This window comes from Coenobita brevimanus, chromosome 25 (genome assembly GCF_032717465.1).
Source record: "Coenobita brevimanus isolate Jiangsu-jjx chromosome 25, ASM3271746v2, whole genome shotgun sequence".
NCBI lineage: Eukaryota > Metazoa > Arthropoda > Malacostraca > Decapoda > Coenobitidae > Coenobita > Coenobita brevimanus.
The window spans coordinates 10,504,360-10,517,598 of NC_136978.1; the positions used below are offsets into that span (position 1 = coordinate 10,504,360).

Here is a 13,239-nt window from a genome sequence, read left to right on the forward strand (position 1 = left end):
TTCCATACGTCAGGGTAGGGATCACAATACTATCATGCAGTGACTTCTTAACTTCCATACTCACCTCCCTATTTCTCATCACTGAGTTCAGTGTACCAACAACCTTCCTTCCCTGCTGTACCCTTTCACGTACTTCATCCCCCAAAGTTCCATCCTTACTCATCACACTACCCAAGTACTTGAATGCATCCACATTCTCCATATCCAAACCATCCAACCTCACTGCACACTCTGTGACTTCATTCCTCTCAAACACCATAGCTTTACTTTTGTTTACATTAACTTTCAGCTTCCTCCTCCTACACACTGTCCCAAATTCATTCACCAAACCTTGCAACTCCCATTCATCTTCACTCAACAATACTGAATCATCAGCAAACAGCAACACCGGAAGCTTCCAAATCTCACCCTCATTCATTAGGGCCAGCCCCACATCCACTGCCCTACCTTGCACCTCCTTTACAACCCCATTCATATATATATTAAACAGCCATGGAGACATCACACACCCCTGTTTCATTCCCACATTGAGATCAAAGAACTCACTCAGCTCACCATCCACTCGCACCGTAGCCCTAGCTCCCTCGTACATACTCTTCACAGCACTCAACAATTTCCCCTCCACTCCATATATTCTTAATACCTTCCACATACCTTGCCTATCTATTCTGTCATAAGCTTTCTCCAAGTCCATGAAGGCAGCATACACTTTCCTTCCCTTCTCTAGATACTTCTCCACTAAACATCTTAGAACAAATATCTGATCTACACACCTTTTCCCTTCCTAAATCCCCCTTGTTCTTCTCCAACTAACTCCTCTGTCATATGCCTAACCCTATCAATGAGTATCCTACCATATATTTTACCAGTCACACTAAGTAAGCAAATACCCCTATGGTTACCACATACTTCTCTCTCCCCTTTTCCTTTGTACAGAGGAACAATTATACCTGATTTCCAATCCTCTGGAACCCTTCCCTCTTCCCAAGCCAATCTACACAACTTCCATATCCACTCCACAACAATCTCACCCCCATACCTAAGCATTTCACCACACACTCCATCAATTCCTGGGGCCTTTCCCAGCTTAATCTTCTTATATATACACAATATATATAAATATAAATATATATATATATATATATATATATATATAAATATATATATATATATATATATATATATATATACACACAATATATATAATATATACAGTATATATATATTTATATATATATATATATATATATATTTATATATGGCCATACCACGTTGAGTACACCGCTTCCCATCCGATCAGCGAAGTTAAGCAACGTTGGGTCTGGTTAGTACTTGGATGGGTGACCGCCTGGGAACACCAGATGCTGTTGGCATAACGTTCTCCCTACGTGTCAAGTAGGGTTGGTGGAGGATTAGTGCCCCTCCCCGTAAAACAATTAACTCTAAGCCCTTGGCCACCCCGTTTGGGATACATGGCATCTGGCAATGAATGAATGAATATATTTATACAGTAAACCCTCAATATAACAAAGTAATTAGGGGGAGGGGTAGTTCGCTTTATCCGAAAGTTCGTTATATACGAGGGGTCGGTATTTCCGAGGGATTACCGAACTCAGTTTGCTATATAAGTTGAGTCGTTCAGTCCTACATGCTCAGACATAATCTAAACTAACTCCATTAAGTTTTCCATGGAGCAATCAGTGGTTTATGAAGTTGTACATGTAAATTCAATACTGTATGAAGTTGTACATATAAATAGAATACCTATAATCAGAATACAGTATAATGTAGTACTGTTCCAGTACACTTACTGTGCCAGGAAGGGATGCTGTTGAAGTACACTTACTGTGCCAGGAAGGGATGCTGTTGAAGTACATTTACTGTGCCAGGAAGGGATGCTGTTGTCACCGTGGACTGATTCCCGAACTTCCCCCTCATTTAGTGAAATTTGTTTGCAAAATCCAAGGGAAGTTCGGTCGCGATTTGGCTGTTTGTTATATCCAAAGTTTGCGATAAAAGGATTCATTATATCGAGAGTTTACTGTGTATATATATATATATATATATATATATATATATATATATATATTTATATATAATGTAGATATATATAAAATGTACAGTGTTACAACCAATGGTTCCAATTATATCACTGGGTTCCATGTAGAGAGATTGGCTTCAGGCAGTCCATTTGATAATGTAAGGCGAAGTAAATACTTTTATGAGTTTCATTGTCTGCCTGAGGTTAAGCAACAGTTCAGTTCATTTGTTCATTCTTAATCAGTCAGTAATGGTTAAGGTTATAGTACCACAAGAACTTTGTTTGTGTAATGTTGTAGATATAAAGGCTTTCATTTTTATTTAATTATGCAAAATTTTCACTGAAAATGGGAAGTGAGCCAGAGCCAATTTTTGCAGTGCAGGAAAGGAACAGTATTGCATAAATTTATGATGCAGTTTTCTTCAGTCTTCATAATGATCTTGGCATCTGATGAAAAACTTTTTATTTAACCATTTGAATGTTTGATTGTAGGTAAATTATATCTTAGAATTGCATGATGGCATTAAAATTTGAAGGTACATTAGATAATGGACACATAATATAATCTAATGTGTTATCAGTATACAATATATACTCATAAAGTTTGTGTCAAGGCCTAACCTTGTGATTACTTTACCTTTCATGAGGAAACCGATCAAGACCTGTAAGTTTTTCTTTACATAATTTTGCTGTCCTCCCTATGCTTCATGAATATTTTACCTCTCAGAATAGCAGATAGTCCTGTAAAGTTTCAGTTGTTTAGGTCTGCTTCTGAGACCTGTGTCCGCTTATCCCAGTTTGCCTGACATTCTCCAAGACACTGGGATGTATTTTGCTCACACCAAGAAGTACATCAGGACTAAGATATGTGTAGTATATGATGATAGTGGCAAAAAAGTTCAAATGATGGAAAACATGAATCAGACTAATGTTGAAAAGTTAGCTTACAAACTGTTAAAGGTCGATCGGTATTGATCAGTGTAAAAATGTATAGCCATCTAAAGCTGACTTCACCACAGTAATTTTGTTTCATATACTATGGATCAAACAATATCCCAGAGGTAGGAGAACTATTGCTAATACTTTGTCTTGACTAATGTTTATACAGTATCTTGTGGCTGGACCGGGCTCCTGTTTAGGCACCTCCTCCTACATCTACAATTAAACATGTTCCTCAGTTGATACTGTAGTTTTCCCCTGCATGGGTACATTAATGATGGTTTTGCCTGCTTTTGCATGATAGTTTATGAGAATGCTTCCACCCCAGATTATGTACAGGAAATCCTCATTTCCATTCCTAGAAAATGTATTGAAATGAAAATCAGAGGTACATGGGAAAATAATACAAATTTCTACAATTCTTAAGTGATTTTGTATGACTGTAGTGATGAAATAATGGAATTAAAACATACTAATGAAATAGCTATGTGGTCTGTGGTAATTGAGGATTTGCTGTTTATCCTTTATACTTCAGTGAGATTTAAATACTAATCAACTAATTTGCATTACTTTCCAGGGAAAATGGTTATAATCTTTTTCTTTGAAATGTCCAACTCTTTGAGTCATAGCATATTCATCACAACAATATGGCACCAAATCTTACCAAGCTTATCAGCTTATAATCTCTTGCTTTGTAGTCACTGTGATTTAAAAATATCGTAGTTAATAGTTTGGACAGATCTGTGATTTAGCCTGACTTAAGAATGTTTTAGTTGTGCCTTTGAATATGTACAGTTTTAAAGATAATTTTAGGCCTGTGAAATTTCATTGAGTGATGTACTCCTTTTTGCCCCAGAAAGTACAGCATATTCCTTAGTATTCAAGTAGATTTGAACCAAAAGTCTCATTTTTTTCTGTTCTGGTTTGCTCCTCACAGGATGGAGGAACAGAGGTTATTATTATTGCATACAGAGTTTTACACCAGTTTTTAACATCCCCAAAGGCCATTTTAGCATCTGTAGGGACTCAGGTCATCAGACTTTGTCATGCATCTCGATAGCATGATGGAGTGAGGGATTTACCTAACTACGGGCTTAACTTCAGGCAACAAATGTGGCACTCCACAATGCTTATAAATTGCATGAAATTTCCTTCTTTGATGAGGAAATGGAAAATGTGAGTACATTTAAGTACTTGGGTAGTGTGATGATTAAGGATAGTAGTTTGGAGGGTGAAGTGCTTGAAAGTGTACAACAAGGAAGAAAGGCTGCTGTTCCTTGAAGGCAGTGATAACAAACAGGGATGTGAGCATGGAAGTGAAAAAGTTATTACATGACAGTATTGTGATACCCACTCTGATGTATGGAAGTGAAGCTTGGACGTTGCTGGAGGGACACAAGTCAAGAGCGAGAGCAGTGGAAACGAGTAATTTGAGAGGAGCCTGTGGAGTCACATGGAGTGACAGAATGACAATTGAGGATGTGAAGGAGCATTGTGGTGTGGATGTGGATGTGATAGGAAGCGTTAGGAGAAACACATTGAGGTGGTTTGGCCATCTGGAGGGGATGAAGAGTGAAAGACTGATAAGGAGAGTGTATGTGAGTGAGGTGGAGGGGGAGAGAGGGAGGGGAAGGCCAAGGATGAGATGGAGGGCTGGAGTGGAGAGGTATATGAGGGAGGGGGTGTGTGAATTTGGAGCAGGACAGTGAAATGGCGGGGGACAGGGTGACATGGAGGCGATTTGTTTGTGGCCACCCCGTATAAGGGATTAAGGAGTCTGGCAATAGATAGATAGATTGATAAATGCTGTATTCAGAAAAGGCAGCAGTTTCAGTAGTGGGAGTCATCTTCCACCATGCTTGAAATGTGAAAAAGTAAATGTTTAATTTCATTACCTTGAAAATTTTTGGTACAGTGGCAGGATGCACCTCTGTCATGTAGCTGAATCCAAGGGTTTTGTGAGTTGTTAACAATTTACTTGCATAAGTGAAGTGGACAGACAGCGCCTTCTTTTCCCCCAACTTTACTTCATTCTACAGTATTAGAATGGTTAACATAACTATGAAGTTGCCAGCCTGATAATGCTAGGGTTTGAATCCTGGTGAGGGAAGCTAGTGTCATTTGTCTTGAGTGACCAACTGCCCGTTGTGGGTCAGTGGATAAAAGGAATAGATGGGTAATATCTATGGGAGGTAAATGTGGTAATCTGGATGATGCAGTGGTCTTGTATCCCAGGACAGTGAATGTAAACCCACCACCAGCTCAAAGGCCTAAGTTATGGAGATGAGTGGTGCCTTTTTGTGCCTCATTGAATCTGCCTCCACCTTAATCTTTCCCCATAATGCTGGAGTGCTGGGGTTGTATTAATTGCATATTGGCTTTACGAGCAAGAGGACACAGGTTCAGGTTCATTTTCCATGCCAGCAGAATTACTAGACACTTTTCCTAAGCTCCCATGTCCCTGTTAACTTAGCAGCAAGTAGGTATCTGGATGTAAATCAGCTGGGCAGGTCATATCTACAGGAAAAAACTCCAGGCCTCTCTCTCTCTCTCTCTCTCTCTCTCTCTCTCTCTCTCTCTCTCTCTCTCTCTCTCTCTCTCTCTCACACACACACACACACACACACACACACACACACACACACACACAGTGAACCATCTCATGCTTACCACCCCTTCTGTACATACCCCTTCCCTACCTGATCCAATCCATCATGGAAAGATATTGTGACTTCATCCCTCCATAATGGAGAGGTTCAGTCCTGCAGTAGACTTTAGAGGACTGCGCATTCTTTGTCTTCTTCAAGTTCAGTATGATATTGTCTGTCGATCTATCTGTTGCCAGACGCCTTAATTCCATATGGGGTGGCCACAAACAAATCGCTTCCACGTTGCCCTGTCCCCCACCATTTCACTGCCCTGCTCCCAACTCTCACACACCCTCTCTTATATACCTCTCCACTCCATCCCTCCATCTCATCCTTGGCCTCCCCCTCCCCCTCTCTTCCTCCACCTCTTTCACATACACTCTCCATCCTCTCTATATGGCCAAACCACCTCAATGTGTTTCTCCTAACACTTCCTATCACATCCACATCGACACCACAATGCTCCTTCACATCCTCAATTGTCAATCTATCTCTGCATATGACTCCACATGCTCCACTCAAATAACTCATTTCCACAGCTCTCACTCTTGACCTGTGTCTATCCAACAATGTCCAAGTTTCACTTCCATATGTTCAGAGTTGGTATCACAATACCGTCATATACTGTAGTAACTTTTTCACTTCCATGCTCACTTCCTTGTTTCTTATCACTGCTTTCAAGGAACCAGCAACCTTTCTTCCTCGTTGTACCCTTTCAAGCACTTCACCCTCCATACTTACATCCTCACTCATCACACTACCCAAGTACTAAAACGTACTCTTATTTACGTTTCCTCATCATCCAACCTCACTGTACATTCACTGACTTCACTTCTCTCAAAGACCATAACTTTACTCTTCCCTACATTCTCCTTTAGATTCCGTTTCTTACACACTCTCCTTGCAGCTCCCCTTCGTCTTCACTTAACAACACAGTATCATCTGCAAACAACAGTACAAGGAGTTTCCAGACACTGCCCTCTGTCATTAGGGCCACTCCAACATCCACTGCTGTACCTTGTATCTCTTTTATAACCCCATCCATGTATGGATTGAACAACCATGGAGACATGACACATCCCTGTTTCAACCCAACCTTGAAATAGAAAAATTCACTCAGTTCACTACCTACATGCCTGCAGCCTTAGCACCCTCATACATACTCTCCACAGCATTCAACAACTTCCCATCTACTCCATATATTCTTAATACTTTCCACAGTCCTTGTCAATCCACCCTGTCATATGCTTTCTCCAACCCATGAAGGCCGCATACAATTTCTTTCCCTTTTCTAGAAACTATTCCACTAAAGATCTAAGAATGAATATCTGATCTACACAACCTCTTCCCTTCCTAAAGCCTCCCTGTTCTTCTCCAACTAATTCCTCTGTTATTTCCCTAACTCTGTCAAAGTATTCTACCATATACTTTTCCTATTACACTAAGAAGACAAATGGCCCTATGATTACCACACACTTCTTTTTCCCCTTTCCCTTTGTACAGGGGAATAATTATACCTAACTTCCAATCCTCCGGGACTCTACCTTCCTCCCAGCCATTCTGCACATCTTCCACATCCATTCTACTACTTTCTCTCCCCCATGCTTCAACATTTCACCATACACTCCATCAGTTCCTGGAGTTTTTTCCACTTTGACTTTCTTCATTGCTTCCACAACTTCCATCCTACTGATTTCTTCCTGTCTTCTCACCTCCCTCCTTCTCCCAGCCATTCCCCAGCCACTTATACTCGCATTACTTTCATTCTCTATGTTCAACATTTCCTTAAAGTGTTCTTTCCATCTGCTCACTCTTTCTCCTTTCTCCACTAGTAATCTACTATTTTTATCTTTCATGCCCCTACTAACTCCTTTAGCATCCTGTCTAACTCTCTTTACCTCACTCCAGAACATTTTCCTACAGTTCCTCCACTTTACACTCAAATTCCCTCCAAATTTCTCATCCACTCTCTTCTTACTCTCTCTTACTAATCTTTTCACTTTTCACTTCCAATTCTACATATAACTCTCTCTTCCATCTCTCAACTTCTTCCATGCCCATTCAGTATATGCTGTCCTCTTTTCTGTCACAGCCTGTCTCACCTCTTCATTTCACCATGCTGTTCCTTGCACCGCCTTTCATCTTCTCTTCACCCCACACACCACCTCACATGCTGCACACATTTCTTCTGTGAATATCTTGCATATACCTTCCACGTCCCCCATCTACTCCAATTCATACTTACCCAATCGCTTCCCCACTTCTCTCTTATATTCTGCCTTTTTCTCATCCTTTTGTAACCTTTCCACACGCCTTGCATCTACTCCTTCCTCTCGTCCTTCCCTTCTTCTATTTCTCCGTTTTACTTGGACCTTGATTCTGACCACCACTTGGTGGTGGTCAGAAAGTCCACTCCCCTAGCCTCTAAATGCTCTTGCATAGAAAGTCCACTCCCCTAGCCTCTAAATGCTCTTGCATAGAAAGTCCACTCCCCTAGCCTCTAAATGCTCTTGCATAGAAAGTCCACTCCCTCAACCTTTATATGGTCTTGTATCCCTTTGCATCCTTTCATCCACACACACATAATCAATCATTGTCTTCTTTCATTTAGTTCACCACCCACATTTCTCATCACTCGCCATGTATACATGTGGATCATTTTGTGCCTGAAGAGGGTATTGGCTATCACCAACCCCTTCCCAGCACAAATGTCCACTAAAGCACTGCCATTCTCATCTATCTCAGCAGGCACACCCCACTCACCAACTACTCCATCCACCTTCACATTTCCTACTTTACCATTCATATCACCAATCAAAAACACACTCTTATTCCTTTGAGACTTTTCCATGCACACTTCCACATTTGTCCAGAACTCTTCTCTCACTCTGCTTGCACGATCTTGCGATTCTCTCACACTCTCACCTCATCATTTAGTTTCAGTTAATCCACATACATCCACTTTCGCACCCTCAAGCACCTGGACAGTCTCTCTCTCTTTCACATCATCATTTGCACCCCTTACATTCCATGTCACAGTCCGTACCATATCCTTTGTTCGGTCCTTAATCGTCACCTGTTGGTCAGTCCTGGTCCGAGGCTTCTTGTTCGTATTTTTAGTTAGTTGTTTTCCAGGGAGGGGGCACTAACCCTCCGCCAATCCACTTGTTTTCATGTAGGAAACACGTGTTGGTTAGTTCTCAGGCTACCATCCAGAGTTGTAAATGATTTCCTGGTGTACAGGAAATCATTTGGCTTGTCGCTCAGTGTAGAACTACCCTAAAAACAGAGTACAGTATTGCTACACTAAGTGTTGCAGTACTCTCACTCTTTTTGTTTCCTTTTACTGGATTTGGTTTCTTTGGTGGCAGCCTTATGGGGGAATTTGAAGGAGTGGTGGTTATGATAATTTTCATTGCAGAGGTAGAGTATTTGCACACACCCTTTTATGTCAATGCTGTCTCAGTTTCATGTGAGGGATGTGATGTTTTTCAGGACCCTTTTTGAGTGGATTGTCTCTTGCAGAGTGAAACCTCCTCTTCCTGTTCCATTAGTTCCCTGTTTTGTGTTAAAAGCGGCCTTCATGGATGTTATGAGTCATACGTTTGTTTCAACTACCTTTTTCATTTATATTCATGTTTAGGGACCTGAACAGAAGTTCCTTATCATTTGGGATTGTGCTGACCTTCACTAACCCACATTGTCTTTTAGTATTGAATTATTGCGTGTACACATAATCAGGATTTTCCAGGTTCCTTATCGTCAGGGTAAAAGGTAAAATGCATCCTTCTTGTTGGGTTGTCACCTCTTATTCATCTTCATGAGTAGAGGGAAAGCATATTGGATTTTGTGCCAGTAACAGTGTTGCATCTCTTTCTGCGGTTTCAGCCAATAACTTGGCTGGTCTCTCACCTCACGCTCTTGAGACCCATGACTAAGTTTGATGATTTAGCTGCATCTGTTTGAAGAAAATTCAGTGTATAGAAGAGCTTAAACACCTTTTTGTAAGTTATAAAAAATTGCTGTTTGATTATTTACTGTACAGTACATGATAAAAATATTATATTTTATAACCCTGCTACTGGGTTGTCTCAAGTATGACCCGTCAGATACAATAAATAAAGTTTTAGATGTTGGTTTGTGTGCAAAATCACTAGTATTCTAAAGCACAATAATACATAAAGTTTCAGTAGTCCCCATGCATACAGTTTTTACCTGGTACTTGAAACTATACCGTGCTGAGTGTCTGTATAATCATATACATTGAAATTTTGCTCTAAACTTGTAATGCTAATATCAGGATATACCATCCAATGCCAGCTGGATTATGCCGATTTTGAAGTAGACATGAGGATAATTCTTGTCGAAGGATGAACTGGAAATTCATGGTTTGTTATGTGTTACCTAATTGAATCTTCTTGCATATTTTAGGTCTGTGCTGTCACCTGTGATGTGCATAACATAACTTTACCCAGAAACATATAACCAATATTAATGTGAAAATGTGAATTATGATTTTTGCCAGTAGTTCATCAATTTAATGGCATAGTATCTTTCATTTTATGTAAGGTGCATTAACTCCCTTCATTTCCAGGATATCTTTCTCATTATATTTGTCCTGCCACCAGATGATTTTTTAAACTTATGACGGACTTCTGTGAGTGAAAACGTTAATGAAGGCTGTATTAAACTGTCCAGTTCAAGAAGTCTTTCCTAAGTGGAGTTAAATAATTCTGGAGGTAACAAAAGTAAACTAAAAAAGACATCATCTGATTCGAGGAGTAAACAGAACCTGCTGTTTTGTGACTCTTTAGCTCTTTGACAAGTAGTAAAGTCTATATCTAACATTTTCTTGCTATTTTACATATAGTTTAGTCATCTAAATGTGGTTGATGCCTTTTAAAATTTACTCTTGCTACTACCAGCCAAATTTCTACAGCTTAGGCAAATGCTGTTGTACTGTATGGTGTTATTAAAACTGTACCTAACCCCTACAGTTTCAGAAGTCCATCCTAAGCTGAATAAAATTGTTAGGAGATGGCAAGAGCAAAATGAAATAGATATCCATGGTCTCACTGGAGTGAAGATATCACCAGCAAATTTTGGAAGCTGCATATGCTTAACAGTCATATAAAATGTGGTGTCAAGATGATTTGCAATAATAATAAAACTGTATGACAAGTTTCAAAATAAAAAAGCTAGTACAGTCCAATCTGTTGACAGTTTGGTTATGCTTTACTCTTCTTATATACTGTGATAATCTTGTTGATATTTGCATTGCAGATAAGTTTGTACTGTAGTACCATAGTGTCTTTAGTACAGTATCCCTATACTATTAGCCTTGTAAAAATTTGAGTAACCTACCCAGTAACATATAAGCAAGTATCTCCCTTTGTAATCTGTGGTAATACCACACTCATTTTTGTCTGTATTCTGTGTTTATTCATTCTAAAGTAAAATTTTTTTGCAAAGTCTTAGCATGCCTTACTGCACAAGTTCATTCTTAAAATGCAAGTGAAAGTTTTTAAGTCACAGTTATGCTTTGCTTAAACTGTTCTTAGAACTGTTTATAGCACTAAATGTTAATTATAATACAAACCTTTCAGAAATGAAGCAGCCGCCCACATTCAAAATGGAGGCTTAAAGATGGTGAGTGATGAGATGAATGTGTGAGGTCCTGGCTGCTGGGCGGAGGATCTCATTCATCAACCCTGTGCCATACCAGCGCTGATTACCGCCCCTATGTCATCTTGCAAGCCTAACGAATCCAGATGTTGCCTATGTTGTCTTGCAAGCCTTACAAGACCCCTGTGTCATCTTGCAAGCTATACGAGGCCAGCTGACTACGTCACCTTGCAATGCGTCATTGACCCAGAGCGCCCCTCCTGCCGATTGCAGATAGTGTACTCAACAGCTGGTAGGAACACCACCACCAATTGATGCAGTAAACTCTCCATAAGCTTGGGGATTGCTTTCACCAGCATCCCCATGCTCATGGAAACTACAACTGTAATGGTAAAAAAGGGTTAATTTCCATTGTGCTTGGGCAAATCTTGATATTTGAATTAGGACTGTAGAGACATATGCGTGTTACAGCAAATATATGCTGGTGGAAGATTCACTGCAACAGTTGGTTGGAACAGCATCAGCAATTATGTTTTACCAAGAAATAGTCAAGAAACCTGGATGTCCTGGAATAAAAGCACCACTTAAGCAAGAGCACAGAAGACTACAGCACACAAGAATATAGAGGAGATCAAGATGTCTTTGATTATACTTGAAGTAATACTACTCATCTGATGCGCTACACCTCAGCTCTTCCATGACTTAATATGCCAAAAAAAAGATGGTCGTATCACTGCAATCTACAAGAGCGGACAAGATGTTTCAAAGATCGAATGGGTGAGATCACTTGGAAATTCATAAGTGTGTTCACAGGGGTATTTTCTTCAGTGTTGCATCACAGCCCCTACCCTCACCCCTCCCCCTACCCCAGCCCCCGCTCATAAAGGTTATCCTGCAGTGGACTCCATTATTGTATTCCCCAGTACCAATGCAAGCCCACGCTGATTGACGTTTCTGCTTTGAGTGTTTCTTGCAGTGTTGTGTATCACATAATAGTAGCAGTATTCCTTTTACCCTGTGCTGTAATTGCAGTTTGATAATGAAAGCAGTGCTTCAGTTGTAGTGCTTCTGCACAGATATCTTAAAGGCACACCGTCGAAAATGCATTCTAATGCATTAAGTAAATCCCTACCCATAGCAGTTAATGGATAGTCTTCATAGGCCAATGGACCATATGTGCTGTGCGATAGTATGAGATGAACTAAGTATTGCTGTGTGAATCATCCATGACGGTGCTACTTGGAAGTGACTCTCGACTTGTTTGGTGTTCGGTGTACTTTGTGATACGAACCAAGTCTAGTCAAGAGCGGGGGACAAAACTGTGTGTTGTCAAAACCTCTGTGACGCAGATGTAACCAGTACGCTCAGTTCTAATATTTTTTACAATTTCACTTGCAGCAATCCGATTGAGGTGTAAGACAGAGAGAGGCAGGAGAACAAGGGATGTCTCTGGGAAAAAAAAGATAATTCAACATTTAGGCTGTGCATCGCAGAATCCATTTTGTGCTTTGGTTGTTATCATAGTTTACCAGATATACAGGTTCAGCTGCTTTTTACCTTTGGATTACTCTAAAATAATTAGTAGCCAGATGTATGTTAATCCTGAGACCACCCCAGTACATCCCTTCTCTGCACAAACCTGATGCCGTCTCCCTGTCTGCTCAGTACTGCAGCGTTCCTAGGTGTTGCTTCATATCCTCTGCTTGCAAGACAATATGTGAGGACCAGCAATTTTCCAAACATACCAGGTACTTGGTTTCCGTGTCACAGGAGAATGGCACAAATATACCATAAATGGAGCAAAATTGCTGGGTGCATCACAATATTCATATACATAATGTAAGGCATCTTCCTAGGTAATATGTTATTTGTATATTGAATTAATCAGTCTTAGAAACAGTTGGCAAATTCTCATTGCCAAGTTGACCGTTTCTACTTAAAGATATTTACAGTACATTGTAAACAGTGTAATGAATCTAAGACAAC

The 13,239-nt window shown here is 40.1% G+C and overlaps 1 protein-coding gene and 1 non-coding gene across 2 annotated transcripts in view; both read left to right on the plus strand.

Annotated features, from left to right (window-relative positions):
• The window catches only part of Dscam1 (Down syndrome cell adhesion molecule 1), an 829,655-nt gene extending 816,935 nt beyond the window's left edge, over positions 1-12,720 (plus strand). The window contains exon 42 of the mRNA XM_080267762.1: positions 11,235-12,720. Within this exon, the coding sequence (XP_080123888.1) occupies positions 11,235-11,301 (67 nt within the window). The 3' untranslated portion in view covers positions 11,302-12,720. The remainder of the gene's footprint in view (positions 1-11,234) is intronic.
• On the plus strand, positions 1,255-1,373 carry LOC145393936 (5S ribosomal RNA). Its single transcript, XR_013896287.1, has one exon. It is a non-coding gene; the product is annotated as a 5S ribosomal RNA (ribosomal RNA).
• Positions 12,721-13,239: the final 519 nt, after the last annotated feature.